Source organism: Vanessa atalanta, chromosome 2 (genome assembly GCF_905147765.1).
Source record: "Vanessa atalanta chromosome 2, ilVanAtal1.2, whole genome shotgun sequence".
In the NCBI taxonomy this organism is placed as follows: Eukaryota; Metazoa; Arthropoda; class Insecta; order Lepidoptera; family Nymphalidae; genus Vanessa; species Vanessa atalanta.
In genome coordinates this window covers 9,672,396-9,695,609 of record NC_061872.1, presented here as the reverse complement: position 1 = coordinate 9,695,609, position 23,214 = coordinate 9,672,396, and the positions used below count along the sequence as shown (strand labels likewise).

The 23,214-nt window shown below is 32.5% G+C and overlaps 1 protein-coding gene across 3 annotated transcripts in view; it reads left to right on the top strand.

Annotated features, from left to right (window-relative positions):
* Positions 1 to 14,243, top strand: part of LOC125070411 (formin-binding protein 1-like) — a 42,393-nt gene extending 28,150 nt beyond the window's left edge. The window contains exons 3-15 of one of the 3 annotated variants that reach the window (XM_047680287.1): positions 501 to 551; positions 1,085 to 1,229; positions 2,480 to 2,631; positions 4,311 to 4,467; positions 5,592 to 5,729; positions 6,120 to 6,323; positions 7,885 to 7,911; positions 9,555 to 9,653; positions 10,355 to 10,448; positions 10,986 to 11,139; positions 11,440 to 11,753; positions 12,095 to 12,270; positions 13,485 to 14,243. In XM_047680287.1, the coding sequence (XP_047536243.1) occupies positions 501 to 551; positions 1,085 to 1,229; positions 2,480 to 2,631; positions 4,311 to 4,467; positions 5,592 to 5,729; positions 6,120 to 6,323; positions 7,885 to 7,911; positions 9,555 to 9,653; positions 10,355 to 10,448; positions 10,986 to 11,139; positions 11,440 to 11,753; positions 12,095 to 12,267 (1,708 nt within the window). In that variant the 3' untranslated portion in view covers positions 12,268 to 12,270; positions 13,485 to 14,243. Of the gene's footprint in view, positions 1 to 500; positions 552 to 1,084; positions 1,230 to 2,479; positions 2,632 to 4,310; positions 4,468 to 5,591; positions 5,730 to 6,119; positions 6,324 to 7,881; positions 7,912 to 9,554; positions 9,654 to 10,354; positions 10,449 to 10,985; positions 11,140 to 11,439; positions 11,754 to 12,094; positions 12,271 to 13,484 lie in introns of all 3 variants that reach the window. The other 2 variants (XM_047680280.1, XM_047680296.1) reach the window with 2 other exon arrangements.
* The last annotated feature ends 8,971 nt before the right edge of the window (positions 14,244 to 23,214 follow it).

The following is a 23,214-nucleotide window of genomic DNA, read 5'->3' as shown; positions in this document are numbered from 1 at the left end:
TTTTTAATCGCCTTCAATAAGTCATCCGTCACGTTATTACTGGCCTCGTGTAACTGATAAAAGTGGAAATTAATAAATGCTTCGTTATTTCTGTAGCTGGATTTAAAGCTTATATATTGAGGTGTTAGGTTCAATAAAAAGTCGTTGGCATTTCCTGTCCAGGCAATCTCAGTAACACGCTGGAAGTTCGAAGTTGGCAAAGTTTGCAACACCTCCTAACTAACCTCTACCTCGTAGTAACTCTTTCCGGTTGTGTCGGATTAGCTGTGTAATCGTACTAAGGGAGAGATAGTGCACCTGTGAATTACACACACGATTAAAGCACGTGAAATCTCAGTGATGCTTGCTTGCTATAGCATTTGAACCCGCAATCTTCGATTAAGATTCACGTACAGTCACTGGGCCATCTTATAATAGCCGTGGCCTAAACCGGTCAGTAGGACATCATATTTAACAACATCACTAAAGAGGTTTTACTATTTGTGATCTTTTTATTACAGGAGGCTAGTCAAGAATTATCAACCCAAAAGAAAAGAAGAGGATGAATACCAGTTAGTACACTTGTTTATTTTATTTCCATCTCCGTTAATATGTATTTTATTAGCATTTAATATGAACTTGTTATAATCATTTATATTCTCGATCATTCTTTACGACTGTATACGTATTTTATAGACCGTCTTCCTTATTACATATTGTAAGGATACTGGTATATTATTGTATATGTGTATATCTGTTGTTTTACCGCTTGATCACAATTCTGCATATATTATACGCCGTGTATGAATTCTTAATTGGAAATAACTTATTTAAATATTAAGAAATATGTAAATTTTCATAAGTTTGTTAATTATTGAAATCTGTTTCCGTTTAATGATTTGAAAGTTAATAGTATTATTAATAAGGCTGTCTTTGACGTACACGCGATAAATAAAAAATAAATAACAAACTTTTTGTCAAATCTAAAATGCGAAACATGCAGCTTAATATTCAGGGACAATAACAAATGATCTTAATAATATCTAATTAGTCGGAAACAAGACGTATAACTCTTTTTTTTATTCAAATATGTCTTATTTGACAGGTACACAGCCTGCAAAGCATTCAGACAGCTCCTTCAGGAGTTGGGGGACTTTGCGGGTCAACGAGAGGTTGTGGCGGAAAATTTACAGTCCAATGTCGTTCGTGAATTGCATTTGCTTGCCAAGGAGCTTCGTGAGGAGAGAAAGGTAATATTTTTTGTTATAACGATCCGGTAAAATCTATAAAGAATTTCGATACGTGCATAAATTAAGTAATTATTGTAATTGATGTCGCATAGTCAAGTTCAAACGTTGCACAAAAAGGTTTCGAATTTGTTCATATAGAACTCCACGGAACCTTACAAATGTTGTTGAAGCGGTTGATGTAAGCAAATCACAGTCAGACGAGTTATAGGCGACATCCTATCACATCTTAGTCATATCCTCTTTTCGTAGTACAATAGAACTGTCCTTTTAAAAGAATATTCTTTTTTTATACTATATGATAGACTTCCATTATTTAAAAAAACTAATTTGGTATGAACGCTGAATTTTCGAAATATCCTATTTTGTGTTTCGCAGACTCGTCGACTTTAATTAGTTATTCTTATTTCGACACCAGCGATAAACATTAACAGAATGTTCGTAGAAATTTGAATACTATCCATGTAATTGTGTACATTTATTATTGTTTTTCTTTAATATATTGAATGAGATATATATATTTCGTGTATCTCGGTACCAACAATTCGGCTCAGATTTTGCATTTAAATAAGGTTTTGCTTTTGAGTTTATAGATAAACTATAACCGAGCGAAGTTCGGTCGCTCAGATACTTCGTACATAAAAGCAGGATTGCTATGACGTCACAATTAGACTAAGGATCTTTTAAAATACGTGCAATTAGTTTCGTATCGCAATCGAATACGCTAAAATTAGCGTATTCGATTTTCAAATGTCATTCTTGGTTGTCTTAACTGTTCCTCCTTATTGTGTGACGAAATTTATGCACGTTTTCAATAATACATCATATTACTTGTAGTTGTTTTGTTGTATTGGGTTTTGTTTGCGGTTTAGTTATGTTTACCGAGAAACAGTATACAAGTGTTGAGTTGTAAGCGTTTATTTCTTTTAAACTACAAGTTTCTGAGTAGTCGCTGGCCATTTTTTATAACAAATCCTTTATTTGCTGTTTGGTCATGTTAAATAATTGGCTTCTTGCATTAGATATATTTTCGAGAAAAAACCAATTAAATTCATCCGATATTCTATTCAAAAGAAAATAATTATTTAACTATTGAAGTATAACTTGAATGCAATTAAAAAACATATTCGTGACTGAAAACTGCACTATTAAAATTTAAACGTTTTAAATTTGTCGTTGTATTTGATTTAATAGTATAGAAACTCTGTTGACTTAATTTATAGATGGATACAATTGTTTTATATAATTTTCAGCAACATTTAAACGAAGGCGCGAAACAAATGGCAGTATTGAGTACGGCGGTGGGCGCGCTGGAGCGGGCGCGGAGGTCGTACGAGCGCGCCGCGCGGGAGTCGGAACGGGCGCTCGACGCCTTCCAGAAAGCAGATGCAGATTTTAATCTAAGGTAATAAATTTACAGTACAATTACCGTAAAAGCGCTAATACCGTCCAAAGGTCTCCTATCCCAATGAAGAAGTTTACGAGTTCTGTATTGCGGTACAGTTTGTGTACACAGTATATCATTCGACTCGTAAAGGCTTCCTCACGAATTTCCCCTTCATTTATGAATAATAAAAATAAACTACACTAAAATTCTTTGTGTTCCTTAGCCACTATTTCTGCATAATTAATCTAGTCACTACAAAATATAAAAAAAAGCTTGGGTTCGATTACAATGAACTCTATTTATTTAATTTTATAAATGAATATAGTGTAATATGTGTTTTACCAATATAAAGGTGTGTTCCATTGTATGTTTGGTGTATTTGATTTAACTATGTCAAAGATATATCTTATATCAGTAATATAATTGTCCCACGAAGTGAGTCATTAGCTGATTTGCTTCCTTTCATCTGTGTATAAAAAAAACGCTGCGACGCTGCAAAATTAATATTCTTTAAATAAAACGCGCCGCTAGGGAGTTGTCGAGTGCACTCAAGGCTTTCCGGAGGGTAGATGCCTATTTTTAATCTCAATCAAGTTTCTTTGCATAGTTTGTATTTTAATGAACATATATGTCCCGCGTACGTCCCGCGAGTATCACGTTAATATCTTATGACACTGGACAATACCTCACTGTCCTGCTTACTGCGTCCTTCGCTCGCGTCCTGAGCAGCTAGGTAGTCGGCTTTTGTCTCTAGTGCGACTTTGTTTGTAATGTAAAATGTTTTGATGTCATTAGTACCAGGATACATACATTTATATTTAATAAATTATTTTTTCGAATCGATGACAGCTTTCTATCAAATTTAATCTACAGACTAGAATGACGATTCAAACTATTATCTACCTTCATGGATAAAATATATGTATTTATTATTTTGATTTTGAATGAATTATTTATTATTTATTTGAATTTTTCTTTTTATTTACATATATTTGTATTATTCTTACGACCTTTCCTTTTGCCTTAATTTACACAATAATCTGCCTTTTTCGAAAAAAATAACCATGTTAAAACTTAAGTGAAAGTTGAATATACGATCGCTGCAACATATTGGAATTAATGATAAAAATCAATACTTAAACCAGTTATTTAATTGTATATACATATATATATATATATATATATATATATTTCATATTAAAGTAAGAAATATAATGTTGAAATAATATTATCAATTCAATTACTTCGTACAAAGGCCAATTTAAATTAATGCTGTTATTTTTTAATGAACTATTAAAGTGATTTAAAGATAAAGTTACAAAAAGTTGGATAAAAGAACATGACGTCACAGTTCAAGAGCGCAATAAATTGTGCAAAATATGAGCAGATACTTTCCCATTGCGAACAAATACATTAAAGTCAGCCATGCGATGTTTTTTTTTTTTTGTTTTTGATATTATTATTTCGAACTTTGATTTCAATTGGATATAAGAAAATATTGTACAGACAGATAGAATTGATAGTTTTTTGTATAACTACAGCTAGAATAAGGATCCACATAAAACGTTTTGGTATAATGAAATATCTGTTTTTTTTTGTACGCCGAACGCATAGAAGATAAACATTTATTTTATATATTAAAAAGGTATAACTATCCCTGTAAACATAACGTATAATTCATTCTGTAACCGTTGCAGTCGAGCGGAGGTAGAGAAACAAAAGACGAACATGAAGCTACGAAGCCAAGCGTGCGAAGACGCGAAGCAGGAATACATGGATCAGCTCCGAAAGACGAACGAGGCGCAGAGACAGCACTATGAACAGAGATTACCACACGTTTTCAAACAGTTACAGGTATGTTACTGAAGAAATGCGCAATTATTAAGTTATAACTTGATGTTAATTATTTATTAACTTCTATATAATCTTTGTTTTTTTTTACTATGTGCTACTTAAGTTGTACAGAGTTCTTATACAAAAGAAATATATCACTTATGAGAGATTAATTCCACGAAAAAAAAAAACGATTGGAAAAAGTGTAGCTCGGTAAACATTCACATTTACGCTAAATATCTCCCCGTTTAATTTTTTTATAATTCTCAAGAGACAAAAGTATTTGTCGCCAGACACCTTCAAATTAAAATGTCACCCCATGTTTAAAAACCAGCCAAGCGATTAGTTGAGAGTTTGAGCTTCAACATTATATCAAATCTAGGTTCCTATATGTATATGTTAAGAAATTCGTGAATAAGAGACTAATTTTGTATAAAATATTTGTGTTTCCATTCGAACGGCCCATTTGGCTCGAACCATAAGCTTACATAACAATGTTTAATAATAGGAAGTAATTTAAACTTTGACACGATTCCGTGAAATGTCTCTGAGGCGCCTACAGCTTGCACTCTGGCGTTCGGCCAACTGGGTCACTTGTAGGGTTACCATAGAAATGTAAAAATAAAATCTTGACGGAAACACTTAAGCCCATGATATTCACGCGCCAAAATTTGCGACAAATAACCTAATTCAAAGTTTAATACAGTAAATATTTTATTTAAGAAGCACTTTGGATATTTGTATTCGACGATATTGCAAATATATAATGGATGTCCTATGTAAAATTATGAATGGGTCGAAATTAAGGCTATAACAAGTCTTTAAATAAATAACTTTGTTAGCTTCTAAGCTACAGAGATCAGCTCTAAGGATTCGATAATATTTTTTGAACATATGCAGTTACCATTGTACGAATACTCCTAAACTAATTTGAAATGTCAAAAAAGCTCACAAATATAGTATTTTCGTTGCTCAATTCATTTCATTCTCCGCGGTGTTGAGTTAAATAAAGTCTGTCAAATTTGAATCCACTAACCCTGTACGAATCAGTGGTAGAACAAGCTTCATCCCTTCTCTTTAAGATATTTGCTCAAACTTATGTACAATAATAATTTAATAAAAAAAAACTAAATGTTTAATTCCAGGATTTAGATGAAAAAAGAATAAAGAATATAAAAAACTTCATGTTAAGTTCTGTGGACGTCGAAAGGAAGGTCTTCCCAATTATAATGCAGTGCCTTGATGGAATGGAGCAAGCGGCCAAGAGTATTAATGAGAAAGAGGTGCGTAATAATTAATTTTATCTACTCTTTTGTTAAACGATCTTTTTCCATTTGTCAAGAACAAAGTCTTTTGTTTCAATGGTAGCTTATTCGAGTATATCAATTAAACTTTTATTAATATTTAAATTATAATTTAAAAAAGTTTGTATATGTTTAAACCCAATTATAAATTACTAGCTTTTTTTTTTGTTGTTCGTTGTTTTAATAAAGCAATACAAATATCTATTCTGGAATTCAGCATCGTAATACAGAATATTTCAACTATATTCAGTATTGATACAGTTGTTTCGTACAGCAATAAAATCTCGGCCTCTCATATTTTCTCGGCCGATTCTAACTTCAAACAGTCACAGATGAAACTCATGTAGCAATAATTCGTATCGATTTCAGGATACACAACTCGTCATAGAAAGGTATAAATCCGGTTTCGTCCCGCCCGACGACTTCCGGTTCGAGCCGGCGACGGGCGCGGACGCGACGGACTCGGCCGCCACCACGCACACACACAACCACCTCACCGCGGCGCGCGGCACCGTCTCCGGCAACCGGATCAAGAAGAGAGGCGGCCTCCTGTCCATATTCAGCTCCAATAAGGTGAGACTTTTTTATTTACCGGATTATATATAATAATCTGATCATATTAATAAGTACACTCTTTTGTTGACAGTCGAATTCATTATTTATTTCTTGTTCTATTTTTATGTATTTTGAATGAAGTAGTAGTAAGAATGTTATAGTTATTTTTTATGTATGACAATTAGAATTGTGTATTTGAATGACAATTAAACTTTTTTTTAAAACCATAAAATTATTAAAATGTATTGAATACATACGCGTGATGACTAAACGCGTCGTATATGTTTGTGGCTTCAGAACGTTGATGTGATTATTATGCTTATAAGTGAAATATCACGAATAAGCTGTCTGTCACAATTTATGACGTCACAACACATTGTGTTATCCTCGAAAACATCTAGCGTGTCATCGTAGACGATTTAACAGAATACAAATAAAATATGGTTACATTTTTATTGTTCCATACGGAGAAATCGTTCAAATACCCAATTGTAGATTTGTATGTATAAGATGTATGATATAAGTCTACGTTTTATATTGAAAGCTGGCCGGCTGAGCGTTGCGAGCTTAAGTGCTTCGAGGACATATATGTTTACTTGCATGTGTTGGGAATATGTTCGGTATATTTAGTCAATATAGTATCGTTTATTTATCTTTAATTATTATTATTATGTTTATTTTTTATTATGTTTTGGAGGTACTAATATATTTTTATCTGTTATCCCTCGATCCCCTACCTAACTCGGGTTCATAACATCCATTCATATTATGGCTGGCGGCGGCCGTCTCTAACATGGAAAAAGTAAGTCGACCCGCGGTGGTGGGGACGTAAGTTTTGCATGATACCAGGCTTTATATGATTTTTTTTTATTAAAAATTAAATAATTTTGTTAACAACACGAATTTTAACACAATAATTTTATTTTTATATTCTATTTATCTTTGTTTTCGTCGTGTGATGCGCTCGTTTGTAACTCGTGTTTTTCCAATTTATTCTGAATTTTAAAAATGTTTTTTACCGTTTATTAAACATAACTTTACTAATATATATGTGTATATATATTTTCTAAATTGAACTTTGTTATTTGCTTATTAGAAAGTAATATGAGTGGTGTTAGTTGTCTGTGCAGAATCTAACTATTCTTAAGATTAGAGCGTGGTACAGAACACTATATTCGCGTACTCCGGTTTGAAGAGTAAGTCCCGTAACTCTTAATGAGGCACGAGAGTCATAATATCTTTAATCATCCTCGCAATTGATGGAGCAATAATGATGTATGGAATACACTGCTCTACCACGTCGGGCATTCTACTATAACTTAAGTAAATAAATAATGGAATTAATAATCATAATATATATTTTATTTTTAAATTTAAGCAAAGGTATAAATCGAGCGTATCTGCGTGACGCAAACAAAGCCAAACTTCCAGCACATTTTTATAAACTTATGATTTAAATTAATTTGTAACTTTCCCCTGGAGCGGTTAAAGTCATTCGTTTATCCTCTGTTCTTTATTTAATGTAATTTGTTTTGCTTCCTCGTTTCGTGCTCGCTGCCTAATGCTTTGGCCACAGAAGATTATTGAGGCGTGCAACTCCTTGAAGGTCAGTTACGTGTGTCGGTTTTGTTAATGGCAATTGGTTCCCTTGTCACGATTGAACGTAATGTGTGGTTTACACGTATCATCGAATTGTGTAGTTTAAACTAAATTATACGTCCAATTTAGAATTTAGTGAGTTGCGAGTTTTATTTAGTTTGTAACTAAAATATAATTTAGTTAGTTTTTAATTTAGTATTTTCGATTTGCACATTTAGGTGTAGCCATAACCCAGAGGGTTGGGTTTGTTTGAAGATTTATAATTTAATTAAGTGTTCAAATTATGATTTATGTGATACATTGGAGTGTTAAATTCTTATATAATTAACATATATTAAATATATTGAATCGTAATTGCTTCAAATAATATTATGAATAACCGAAGTAATGTGTCATACTTTGACTATAACGGTTATTTATTACAAAAAAATAAAAAATGCATTTGTTCTCTTAGTTGTTACTTCAACATATGCAATATATAGTATGAACAACTGTATGTATGTATAATTAATTAAATTTCTGTTAGTAATGGGCTAGTCTGTGGTAATATTTTAACTCTAACATTCATTTTTCATATTCACAAGAATACACGCGTGACGCACTAATTGTTATTTCAAAAAGGAAAACAAGAGTGAATTCATTTCTTGTGGTTATGGAATGTTCGAGATTTAATTGTTCCATTGTTGTAATTATTCTAAGAACTGTTTAACTTAAAAAAATATTGTTTTACTGTGTAATAAATTTGTATCGTAATGGTTCATGCCGACCATACCGTCCTTCTCCGGTCGGTATGGTCGTCCGAAAACGATAACCATGTAACCGTCAATTTTTATGTTTAAAAATATAATATCATAATGTTTTATAGACAAAGTGACAGATACTTATCTATAATATACAGATAACAATTCATATGCTATTTAATATAAAGTAATACGTTCTTATTGAGTCTTACACGTATTACGCAGTCATAAATAGACACACCGAGAGACGAATAATAAAACTATGGGTTATTTTTTATAAGAATGTGTGAAACTAATCCTGTACTATCCCTCAAAAGATTATCAACAGAAGGATTTCTTTTTTACTTCAAAAGTGGAACTGATCACAAGGATTGAAAAGGATTGGAATGTTTAGCACAAGGGTTAAAATTATACCCGATAGGACATTGGACTCCTGTTATGTATTATAAATAAACTTTTTTTTTAAATCAAACCAAAGTAAGAACGTATGTTTTTTAAAAGCTTTAGGTAATCTTCAAACAAAATGATTCATTGTGTCCATTTTTTAATAAAATTAAAACAATTAAAATATTGTAACCCTAACAATGTAGTATTCACCATTTCGCTTCGCTGGCTTCATTAACACAACACTATTATACTTTGTCGTTTATTATTTTACGCATTTATGCACAAGTCTGTCTTTCAAAGGGTGTTTCAATATCCAAATACAAAATACTTAATGTACTTAAATTAGAATTAGCATTATTTTTAAAATGTAATTTAATTATTAGAAATTGTGACTAAAGTTAAGCAAGGTGTTGGTTTTTTTTACTGTGATCTGGTTTTGGTTTATGGTTTTTCCTTTTTCATCGATGGGAATGTGTTATGTGAGTAAAGTATCAAACAATGAAGGATTTGTATATTTTCACAGAACAACATGTCGGTGGACGGAAAGGAGGATTATTCAGACTTGCCACCAAATCAACGGAAAAAGAAACTTCAAGGAAAAGTTCAGGAATTGACGAAACAGGTAACATTTTTTAATACAGTACATCTCGTGCTTTTGTTTTATTGGATACAATAACACAGTGTATGTTAAAAAATAATTTCTAAATCAATCTTTCTTAATCGTGGAATTAAAGTATGGAAGAAATCAAGTACCCTTTAGACTTACTTTTGAACGAGTTGCCCAAGTGAAAAATCGTATATGTGTGTAATATCTATTGTTGAGATTGTTCAATTTCCAACAAGAATATGTTTTTTAATTTCAACACAACAATTCGTTAGACAGCAATACAATTACAAATAAAAAAGCCCTTATAATTTAAATTTAAAAACCAAAATTACGAAGGAGACAAAATTATTAAGAGATTAAACTCTTTTGATGCCAGTCTGACTTATGACTTCTCTCCTTTACTCTCCCTCGCTCTAATAACCTTATACCCGATACGATTAAAGAGTTCAGGCGCAGGACAAACGGCTTAACGTGCTTTCAAAAAAAAATAAGAAAACAATATTATTACTCAAATTTTATAACCTCTCTTTTGATAAATTTTGAAGCTTAAGTCATGGATAGATTTAAATAAGTATGCAAATGTTACGGTCGTAAAAGTCCTGTGTAGATTATATCGTTGTGGAAAATTTTATTCTTTTGGTAAACAATGAGTACGTGCTTCTTATACATGGACCTTTTTAGTCTTCACAAATATATACGTGGACATATTTTTGCAGGTTGGACAGGTACAGGCTTCGATGGAAGGTCTAATGAAAATGAAAGGCGTATACGAAACAAATCCTACTCTAGGAGATCCAATGACTGTAGAAGGTTTGATCGTGTCTATAACTTATTGTTCACCGTTGCCCAGCTGTGGGATATTTGCAGACTGTTACTGTTACTGTACTGTACTTTATAGCCTATTTCAATCGAAAAGGAGTTGAGATAAACAAATCTTGGATTTACATATTCTCTGCGATTTGCTAATTGACATGCTACTATATTCTACAAACATTTATTGATTAATATTTTTATTTCCAAATTTCCGAAAACTAAAACTTCGCCGGTATTCAAAACGCCTATTATTTTAGAATTCATTATAAATACCATAGTTTATTATTGATGACAATTAATTGTCAAAGTTGTTAAAATCGACTTATGACTCCTCCTTTGATAAGAATAGGCTATAAATTAGTAACTAGTTTTCATTATTATCTGTACTTTTACTTTCAGGCGATTAATAGTATACCATTTTTGTATATATTTATATATCAGTAAAGCTTATACACAAAGACACAATAATGCATATGATGAATGATGATGAAATACATAATTAAATTATTTATTTTTGTGCTTTGGTCACCTCAGGTCAACTAAACGAATGTTGTGATAAAGTCAAGAAATTGCGCGCGCAATTACGCAAGTACGAAGAGTTGCTAGTGGAAGCGAACAATCAAGTATGTGCACCGCCCTTACATCCCACGGCCAGAACTAACGGATCTGCACCAACGCAAGCAACAAGGTAAATTCCTATTGTTATAAAGCGAAAAATAAATTGGCCAGACGGTAGTCTAATCTCCGAGACTTGCGGTCAATTGTATGTCGGTGGAGTGTCATGAAAAAAGAGGTGTACCATCTATATTCACTCTAGAGGTTACTTATATAGATAAACAGTCTGTATTATCAACATCGATCAAAAATGGCAAATAAAATATGTTTTAACAGGTCTGTGCCAAGCCCAAGTAATGTAATATACATTGCTCAGAGTTTGTATTTAATTATGTATAATGTATTTTTTATAAACTCATAATTTGTCCGCCAGCATCGGGTCGAACAGCGAGTCCCTGTCCCGCTCGGCCTCGGAGTCGTCGGTGAGCACGGGCGCGGGCGCGGGCGCGGGCGGCGGGGGGCGCGCCGCGGGGGGCTCGCCCGAGTCCGGCCTCGGCGGGGAGCTCGCCGCCGCGCACGCCGACCACACCAACGGCGACCACGATGACCACAACCACGACCACGACCACGACCATGACCACGACCACGATCAGGACCACGACCAGGACCACGAGTCGGACTTCGACTACTACTACGAGCCGGACTTACAGCCGCTGGGCTACTGCAAGGCGCTTTACGCGTTCGAAGGTCAGTGTTTATTCTCGATAGTTGGTCTAACATCTCGATACGACAGGAAAATTATAAAATTATTAATAATTCTTGTTTATAGTTCTGTGGACGTTGAGGCTAGAAATACAGTTATTTGACCTACGATATACGTAACGTGTTTGTTATCATGCTGAGCCACAAAAAATATTATCTAAAAGATTACATTTGATACCGCCGACAAATAATAATATTTTAATTTGAGTCGAAACTATTATGCTTCTACATGGGTAAATGAATTATAAAATTGAGGGGAATAAATGTTCTAGAGGTTCTTTTGCGAAAAGTACAGTGAAAGCTAAGCAAACGTTGTGGTCCCGCAGCGAACGGCACGGGCTCGACGATGCGCATGGAGTGCGGCGAGCGCCTGCTGGTGCTGGAGACGGACGCGGGCGACGGCTGGACGCGAGTGCGCCGCCACCACACGCGCGAGGAGGGCTTCGTGCCCACCACATACATCGCCACCACGCTCTACGCAGACGCGCATGCGCACTAGCCGGTAACCGCACCGCCGCTCGGCCTCCACATCACCACCATTACTTCACTAACACCACTACACCATTATCACTGCACCAACATCACCACAACTATATACCCAGTTACAACTTAAGAAATTAAAAAGTTTATTAAAAGTCTTCTTTAGTAGTGTTATTTTTTATATAAATATTGTTGCCTCTGATCGCCTCTGATCGTAGTTTAAGTGCCATATAAATAAATATTAGGCAAGTCATGATTAAGAAAAAAAATTATAGGTACTGCTTTATTGCCGAATGTCCACAATTAGGTCAACGCACGTTATAATATGTATAACATTTATTGTATGCATAAAAATAAAATTTATCATATTTTTTCGTAATTTAAATTACATTAAACATTATATTAAATTCGTTCCACTTTAAGAGCCTTCTGTTTATATACGAACACTAATTATTTCAAATAAACGAATATAGCACGACTTCATAACTATTCGACTCGACGCGTTAATTTTGCAATTTACATCACGCATACTCTATTACAATGATAATGCCGTAACACAACAACTTTGTAATCATTGCTCAAACAAATAAGATTTTGTTTTGATCGACATTACGTAAACATATTCCGCTAATTCGAACGCGTTTTACATAATTATATCGACTTAAAGAACTCTTTTTTTTTTGTCAAATTAAAGTAAATTTTAATATTAAATCAATACATGCGTTTTTTTAACTCATATCAGATTTACGATTCTTGAACGCATACAATACGAACCATAATAAACGAATCTTTATGAAAACAATAATCTCCATGATAATAAAAATGTATTCATCTTGTATGTATTTGTATTTTGATAAAAGTTAGAAAATATTTTTAAACCAAAATAAAATAAATGTATGCATTAATCTACTGTAAAATCACATTAAGAGTATAATTTTAATAATTGCATACATCACGTCGTTTTTTTTTTATATAATGTGATTGCTATTTGTTGTGAGAGGCGACAGAGCCAGAGATTGTGAAATATTATACACTTTAACCGAAGGTCGCCGGTATGAATTCGGGCAAAGACTTTTTAATTTTTGATGTAAAATAAATACTTTATAATCGTCCTTGGAGGTGAAAGGATACTTATGAAAAAATTGCGGGTGGCACGTTGTTTATATTCAACTCAAAACAGAAGTCTTACTTGGCTGTTACATATAATGTACTGATATAATTTTTTAATCTTTTCAGATGTACTCAGGAACAAGTGGCGTTTTAGTGATAGCGCTAATCGTTCAGTGTGAATATATTAGTGTTGGCGGACTGTAGCCACTTCGGACTCTGTGCAATCAGTCTTTCAGTTATCTGTGGCCTATATATTTACAAGTATTATTGCTATAATTTATCATTATTGAAATTAGATTTATTTTTTTATCGTGTATCTGATTGATTGTCCTGCGGCCGTGGTCAGAGTTGAAAATGAGATAATCATAATAACATTCCATGATCTTATTTATTGTGTATATTGTATGTTATGTGGCGTACATATTTTCATGTATAGTCGTGTAACAGTAGATTTATAATTTTATTTTTAATATTATAACACATTCAGATCTTCGTTGTGCCAGCTCTTTACGTGTTAAGATTATTTTTTCGTACTTATGATAGTCGTTACTGCTTTATGTGATGGATTATTCGAAATTATAGCAAAAATAAATTATCAAGTGTATTATATGTAAACATTGGAGGTTCGAGATTAAATTAAACAACAATTTGACGTATAGTTTAGAAGTAATGGAGTGAAGTAACCGTATCACATGATGTATTATAAAATGCTTGTGTTAAATGAATCTTATGTAATATTAAGCGCTAGCTAAATGTGGTTATTAGCCAATGCTATTTTCTGAATATTTGCTGTATGCAAGAAATCTATTGTATTTATATATAGTGAGATGAGGGATGGATGAGTGCATTTGATTTTTTTATATAAAATAAAACTATATGAGGACTTAGAAATTGATTTATTTCACCCAAACTACAATCCCATTTCCCCATTGCCTAATCCAATCAAAGAAAGATAAAACACAAATAAACAACTATGAAATTAAAATGACGTGATGTCATTGGTCGAAATCATGAAGTCTGTGGTATTCAATATGGATTCGTTATTACGCCAATTTGAATATTGTTAAGTTAGTCGAAACTTTGGTAATCAAATTAAAATGGATGTAAGTAGTTAAGTGGAACAGTGTTGTATTATAAATAAAGTTTAATTAATCAAGAACTATTGGTAAAATATAATATAGCATATTAGTAAAACATATCGAATGTGCCAAAACTGTTTCTACTCTTTCGATTGGAATAGGATATTCAATGTGACTATCTTTAAACGAAAGTCGGATGAACGACGATAGAAACAACTATAATAAAATCTATAGCAAAAAAAAACAATACAAGAACATGAGATACAAAGAAATGATCGCTGAATTGAAGCTCTATTAAAACCGACCTAGTCGTGTAACATTTAAGCCGCTATTATGTTGCTTTAACACCGAAAGGACTTGTTTGCACGATCATTAGGGTCAAGTACGTTGAGACGAGCCTTGGCTGTTAGCCCACTTCTAAAGGGGATTGCACAAACTGACACCCGCCTTTCAAATAAGTTCATTTGCTCGGAAAAATAATGAGGTAGGACGAACTGCTGCGACCTACTCTATTATAAATAAAATAAAGGCTCGCGTCAATTGTCCTCAGTAAATGAACCCGTGCCATACTAATGATGTAGAGTCGCGTTTATTCAGGAAAATGTATCGTTCCCTATTTTTTTTTTAATTAAAAAAATAACAGCAATAACCTTTAATTTCGGTTAGTATGTAGAAATCATAAAATAATTAATTTAAGTGATTATATGTTTTTTCATTATTTATGTTGGTAAGTTTGCACGAGACGTGCTTATGTTGCGCAGTGCTCCATTGGCCGAGTGCAGCGCCTTCCGCGTCGCGCCACGCAACGATTGCACAACAAACCGCAACCACCACGAACTCAGCAATCGTCTTTTATATACATTACTGCTGAACTTAGATTTTAACAAACTCATTAACTAGGCGTGAATCAATGGAAAGCGTAAATGCTATTACAAGTTATGTCGGCCGTGCGAAGTGGTGGCGGGTCGAACTCTAAAGATAAAACGAGTTTTGCGGGAACTAACGCCATCCCGAGGTCTGTTCTTGCGCAAATATAAATGGCTTTCCTGCTTTCATTGATATTTGTAACTTTTGGTATTGACGATTGCATAATTTATAAATTTATTTCGGAACGAAAAAAGGGTTATTCAACTTAAATGCAGTATTTATAACACAATGGTCTTTGGTCGCTATTTTTGTCTTAAAATGACCTGATGTATAAAATAAAGTTTTGGGTACTCTAAAGTACGTCAAATTATTTTGCCGTAGTTAATTAGAAAAGTTTTTACTATTTAAGTTGTCAGGACGTCCGACGGACCTAAAATTACGAGTACCTATGTTGTTAATTAATCTTACTAGTTAATTAGTGTTCGTGATGGTTTAGTGGATGAAAACATTAATACTATAATATACATCATCGAAATTGCGGACTTAAAACCGTTGAAGCAACTATCTTCAAATGTTTAATTTTGCAAATGATAACATCGTAAAACTGAAATTAATCTTGCATATTCCAAAGAGTATCTCAGGTATTCTGAGTCATGTTCCTATATTGTTCACATTCAGTGGACAATGGAGTACTTTGATAACATGAACGTCTTTTATTCAATGAAGCAAATTGGAATTTTTTAAACGTTTTTCCTTAGCGAGGGTCGCTTAGACGCGTACTTTTATTAACGCGGCTGGTCGTTTGACCTTTATGACACCTAATAAAATTTTTATTTTTTATTTATTTTACCGTGATATTAAAATATTTATCTATTTACGGTATAAATTTACAAAAATACCGTATTAGGAACCTTCTTTATAAAAAAAGAAGGTTCCTAATAAAAAAGATATCTATACAATATCTATAACTTTTACATGAGAACTTATCAGAATAAACCTTTAAATATAAGCAAAATAATAAATCATAAATAAACTTTTACTGTCAGTCTATCTAGTATATATACATATAAAAAATGACTGGCATTTTAAACAGTGGCGGCACTTCTACTGATTTGAGCTCTATACTTGAGACAATAACCTTAATACTAACAATAATAAGTATCTATTTCATAAAATGTCTGAGTGGCATACAAAGTATAGGTCTGACAAGACGCAATTTTTCTTCAGAAAGGATGTTTCAAAATTCATCACCTGAGTGAAAGAAGTTTGTCATTTTTAATGTTAGAATTTCGTTATTTGGAATTCTGCTTATGAAAGGCAGTTGTTACAGTGTTTCTGGAATTCGCCACTTAAGAGGATGTTAATAATTTATTGGGTAGGTACCACCCAGTCATTAGACATTCTGCCGCCAAATAGTAATACTCAGTATTGTTGTTGGACATACATAGAAGAAGATTAGTGGCGCATTGGTTTTGCATTCGGCGCTGTTGTCTATAGGCCGTGGTGATCACTTACCATCAGATGATACACTCGATAAAACAAGCATGCCATTATTAATAATTAAAAATACTTAATATGAAAAATAAAAGTACCTAAGTTGTCTCTAGGGTAGGGGAGGCTAAGGCTAACACCTACTTAAAAATATCGATGAGATTCTGAATGTTTCATACAGCAATATATGTATTTAATACTAATATGGTTTGACACAAAAACATCCCCAACTACGCCTATAACGGCCATGATCTAATAACTAGGACGCGAGTCAAAAGATATAGCATAAATTCTATAAAGAATTATTTTTCCATCTTCGTGCCGTAGACAGTCAGCAGCCGATCTTTTTGAATATTTAATATACAGACCTGCTAAACTTTAACTGGATGCGCTAAGAATATGTTATTTACATACAATAGAAATGAAGTAAATAAATAATGTATATTTGCTTTGTTGCTAAAATAGTGGGTAGGTAGTTATACGGAAAATAATGTAAATCTTAGAAATTACGCGACTTTGCTAATTATGGTTATATAAATTGGTTAGAATGTTAATTGTTAATGGACGACGAAATTTTACTTCTCTTTCTTTTTTTAAACAAATGTTATTTCGTATGTTGACGAAACTCCTTTTTCCCGTATCAAATAACCGTTGTTAGTTAGGACAGACAAAAGAAGAACATACCTTCGTTAAGTCGTTACGTAAAACAAAATAATAAACCATTTCGCTCGTCCTCCCTTGTTTAAATATCGTATTGTATAAATTTTATATTTGATTCAAGTTCGATTTTTATCCTTTGAAAATGAGAAAGTAATAGTGCTTCAATATCTTATGAGAACCATCATTTCCCAGTGCCTAAAACATGTGGATCTTAACCGAGTTTCAAGAGGACGTAAGCACCACGTTAATTTGTATGAATAATTCATCTCGTGCTCCAAGGTGAAGGGAAATATAGTGAAATCTGTATGTTATAGATGAAATTCTTCCACATGTGCATCCACCAGATCGCAAGAGAGCCCCGCTCTTTTGCGAGGTGGAATAAGCTCCAAATCTCTCGAAGACAGATAGCTTTTGTCCAGCTGGGGCACGTTTACAGGCTGTTCTACTTTTATAGAAATAATATAAACGTATTTATGTTTATAAGATCCAAGTGATCTTGTCTTAACGGATCTAAATTTGATGTTTTTAAATGTTTGTAAAACCTTATCTTTTACCGAATGATTCATATCATAATATAAAACACATACATATTTAATAATAATATTGATATATTACAGAATATTCAAAGCGTATTTTTATGATACATTTTTACGCGTTTATAATGTAGAAAATTGGATGAGGGGCTTTGACTTGATAATAAGGCAACAAAATGAATAAATTAATTCTTATTAACGCAGGATTTTCAGAAAATCCGAAACTAATTTCGCGTTTTAAGCTTCTCGAACAATTTTCGTAGAACTTGTAGGTATCTACTTTTAAGCATAAATCATAATATGTTAAGCCTACCACATTTAATCCTTACTAATATTATAAAGACGAATTTTGGTGTGTGGGTGTTTGTTAGTCTTTCACGTAAAAACTACTGAATCGATTTTAATGAAACTCTACAATGATATACCTCACACAACAGAATAACACAGACTCGAATTTATAAATAAATTGTGTGAATAATACCTGACAACCAACCCCTATAACGCAGTCAAAAACTAAAAAGAATATTGGTATGTATTGACTCACACGTCGAGTACCTTTGAAAGTTTATTTTTGAATAATTTATAAAGGTAATATAAAACTTAGTAAACTTACGCCGTATATTCAACTAAAATTGAATGGTTGTTTTATTAATAATCTATGTATAAGCGAAATACCACTGAGTCATCTTAAGATCCCCGACACTATAGATTTGATTGCCTCGATCTCCTTTCGCAACGTAGACGTTTTCTAATGACAGATTGATTTTTATTAAGAATAATTTTCGATTTCAAGGATGGGAGAAACTACTTACTTATATTGCTTTCAAATCAAAATTTACTAAAATATTCTATTTAGATTTTAATTTCTTGTTTTCTATTTACTTGATCACGGTATTTGCCGATATGACTATTTTTTAAATATACGTACATCAAGAATTTCTGTAACATAATTTGTATCCAATTTTTTCCAATAAGTAACTAAGTTCTTCCGTAAATGTATAAATTTATCAAATATGTAAGAATAATCGTCAATATTCGATTGTATAGAAAATAAACAACAAGAAAAGTTTTATTGTGTTATGAAAAAAGCAACAGAAAACTCGTAAACAAAGTAAAGTGTACGGACAATAAAATAGAAATAAACAGTAAATTCTATTGTGTCTGAAAATGGAAGTTAAATGGCAGAAGTGGAGCATTTTGTAAATAACGTCAGTGGTGTCGTGTCCGGGGCGGAGGCCGGAGTCAATGTGTCCGCACTTGACAACTGAGGCCGTGTATTGTGAGGACGAAAACTTATGCCATTCCGCATAATTGTCTTCCAGTGACCTTAATTAGACGCTTTTGTTATTGTAAGAATGAAAAAATCGCTCACAATGCAACCTTTTTCTTTGATTCAACAAGTCTATTTTTATATGAAGTGTTTTTTCTGCCTTTGTAGAAGCATATACTCTCCACTCGTTTTTCAAAGAAGCTGTTTGTAGTTTAGTTTCCTTTGAAGAAACTTTGCTCTTATAATTTTTTTTAACACTATGAGAATTACCCGTATCCATCTTGGAAAGTCTCGAAAAATGTATCGATTTTCAGTCAATTCAGATTTTATTAATCTTATTATATAATAATAAAATCTTTATTGAAATATTTTATCCTACAAACATCTTAACACCTTGAACTAACACCTTGTACCTAATCCGTATCTTAAACTAAAGCATTGTAATACAGTACTTGAAGTTTCTCAGATTAAAGCCAATTTTTTTCGTTTTACTTTAACAACCTGTATATTTCCCACTGCTGGGCTAAGGCCTCCTCTCCCTTTGAGGAGAAGGTTTGAAGCATATTCCACCACGCTGCTCCAATGCGGGTTGGTGGAATACAGATGTAGCAGAAGTTCGAGAAATTAGACATATGCAGGTTTCCTCATGATGCTTTCCTTCACCGCCGAGCACGAGATGAATTATAAACACAAATTAAGCACATGAAAATTCAGTGGTGCCTACTTGGGTTTGAACCCGAAATCATCGGTTAAGATGCACGCGTTCTAACCACTGGGCCATCTCGGCTCTTTATTTATCCCAGGCACCCGGAAAATTATCATTAATCAAAAATTTAGATTTAGGCACTTATATCAAAATCAGGTCGCTGAGTAAAAGTAAAAATATTGCAAAATAATATATTTTTTTAATCACGATGGGCGCTTTTTCAATCATTCATGCTAATAGAGTAGATCAGTTAGAAGGAAATCTCATAACATATCATTCGTTTTGCCGGCGCGTGATAATTGATTCCACGGTTTCCGTGTCACTTTCTATTTGTCGAGGAGGGCGAAGAGATCAGTCGAAATCGAAACGCCGATCTTTTCACAAATCTCTTGTTATACTGCCATATGTGCCAATGTTAAGACTTGGAGTAAACGAAATTAATTTGTTATAAACTTGCAGCACACTTTCATACCGGTCGGAAGGTGGTGGCTCAGTGGCCACATAACCGGCGCTTGCGCACCACTCAGTGCCCAGTGATCGCTCATCCGATTCGTTTATTTTCAACGCGAAATATTTCTAAAGACTTGTTTAGTTCACGAGGAAGTGTCTGTTCGCGTGTCATAGCTTAGTTATACCAAATTGTACTCATATAATTGGACGATTATTTTAAGGTGGGTGAAGTTCTTTGTATTTTTTTTTTTTAATATTTAGCTATTTTATAATTTAATGACCGTTAAAATGCAATATATTATTTTGTTTGTTTTAACAGCTAGAATTTGCAATTAATCATTTCGCCCCGCAATTTTAATCCGAACAAAAATATCACTATATATTCTACGTTCTAATTGATAATTTTCTATGTTAAAATAAAAAAAAAACTTTATACTTTTCTTTGACAATAATTAATCGTTTATATATAAATAAGGTTGCATATTACGCTTTTTTTTAATTCAATACAAGATAAGTAACTGATTTCACGGTAAGCATTAGTTACGTAGTTCTGCCTTTTATGAACGTATGGAACGAAAACTAATTAAATTTTAAATTAATCTCTCATAACAGATGAAACGTTACGAAGTATTATGATATTTTGACTTTTTGAAATTATTGTTTCCTATAAGGTCAGAACTGTTTTGTCCTAAATTTTTTACTTAGAATTGATTTACAAAGCAAGTCAGTTTTTTATACATGTAATGGGTAAATTATCAAAAATTCTATACTACATTACGTGACATTACGTGATATTATATATCTTAGTTAGTTCTTTTAAACTTGTTTCAAAATTATTTTAAGCCTAAGCAAACTTATAACACAACAATTCATCCATTCATTTAATAAATATGTAAAATTAAATTAAATAATTATAATATTTCACTAAATACGAGTTAAAAGTAGGTAGCATTATCATAACCGAACTAAGTCGTAGTACGGAATCGAGGTGAAAATATTGCATCGTCTTAATTGCGTAAGTAAAGTAAAATAACTGGTCCTAATAAATTGCCGCTCCATTTCAGACGATATTTGCACTACATTGTAACATTGACTTCGTAGAAATATCAGAAACCTATTCACACACACAAACACGTATATTTCTCTATATGGTCTCAAAATATTTGCTAACGAAAGTACTTATCTGAATAGTATTCGCATAAACGTTAATTTATCGCGAAAATGATACTCTCTAAACGCGGACCCATGGCGAGCCTATCGCGTTGAACTTTCACCATTTGTTAGCTTTACCGCTCGGTATGTCACGGCTCTTACATCATTTATGTCACTACAGGTTATAAAGATTTCTATTTAAGTTCGTCAAAATTGCAGGAAATATTTTCGAGGTCATTAAATTTCGCAATACCATTTTGACGCAAAAAGCCTATGTCCGACATGGGTTTTTCAGTGAGTGATGTTCGCCATCAGCAAGCGATAGCACTAGAACCTTCACACTCAATGAATTACGACATTGTTCCAATCGACGATTGATCGAAACTTTACGCACATTCAGCACGTTCCCGTGTCCCTTTCGAAATCGAGGCGACTGTGATAACATTTTTGTGCAAACATTCTCGTTATTTTTCTTCGAGTGCTCCATAAATGTTTCCAACCATAAATATATTACATCCATATTAAGCAAAAATCATTTAAAATGTTATAAATATATTTTATGTATTCACCTACAATGTTTGCATTTTTTTATTATACTTTTACGAACGCTAAACGACTCATTGTATATTGAATCATAGACAACCCGTTTTATTTCCCCATATACTAACCGATGTATAAATATTTAATATAAAGAATATGATTACCCAATAATATATGAATTTTTTTATTCTTTAATGTTGACCTTTAATAAATACAATAAATGCCATTACTCTCTGGAATTAACAATTTCATATTTCGTAATATTTTTTCCCAATTACGTACAAAGTTGGAATTTGTATTCAATGCGCTGAAGAAATATTACATAAGTTGAACATTATATATGCAACATAATTTGTATATCGTAAATATATTATTTGAATGTAATAGTATAATTATAAAATATGTATTTGTTTTTAGGTGGGATACATTTTAATATTTATATTTTATTAGTCATTGTGTACTTTTATTGCCCTCCATCCAATTGTATATTTTATGAACGGACGGGTTAAAAAGGGTCTTTTAAAACAAATGGAAAGTTGTATAAGAACCCAGAATAAAAAGGATACACGCATGAATAACAAATAAACACGTTCCTATTGAACGGACACATTATTAACGTATATTATAATTTACTTTTTAAATTAATTGAAGATTAAAAGAGCAATAACCTAAATAGTGAAAGAACTCACAAATAAGGTTTTCATACATAATTTTACTATAATCGATGCACACTGAAAAAATATATATCCCAGAATAAATTTTCCCGCCATAACGAGTATCTGTCAATTTTCATGTTGCCAGATTAAAAAGATAATATTATAATAAATATAAAAAGTGACAAATACTCGTCTGTTATATACAGATAATAAAATTATCCATATATGTAATATTTATTATCTATACCTAGATACCTACGTACATTTAAAAAAAAAACTTTTGATAAATCAATAGATTTACATATTCAATTTAATAATTCTATATTACCATTTATAATATAGTCATACATTTTATGATTATGTACTCATACTACTAAAATATATATTATTAATGCTTGTATTTTTTCGTGTTCATACAAACACTACTAAAAATTGATTTAAAACTTTCGTAT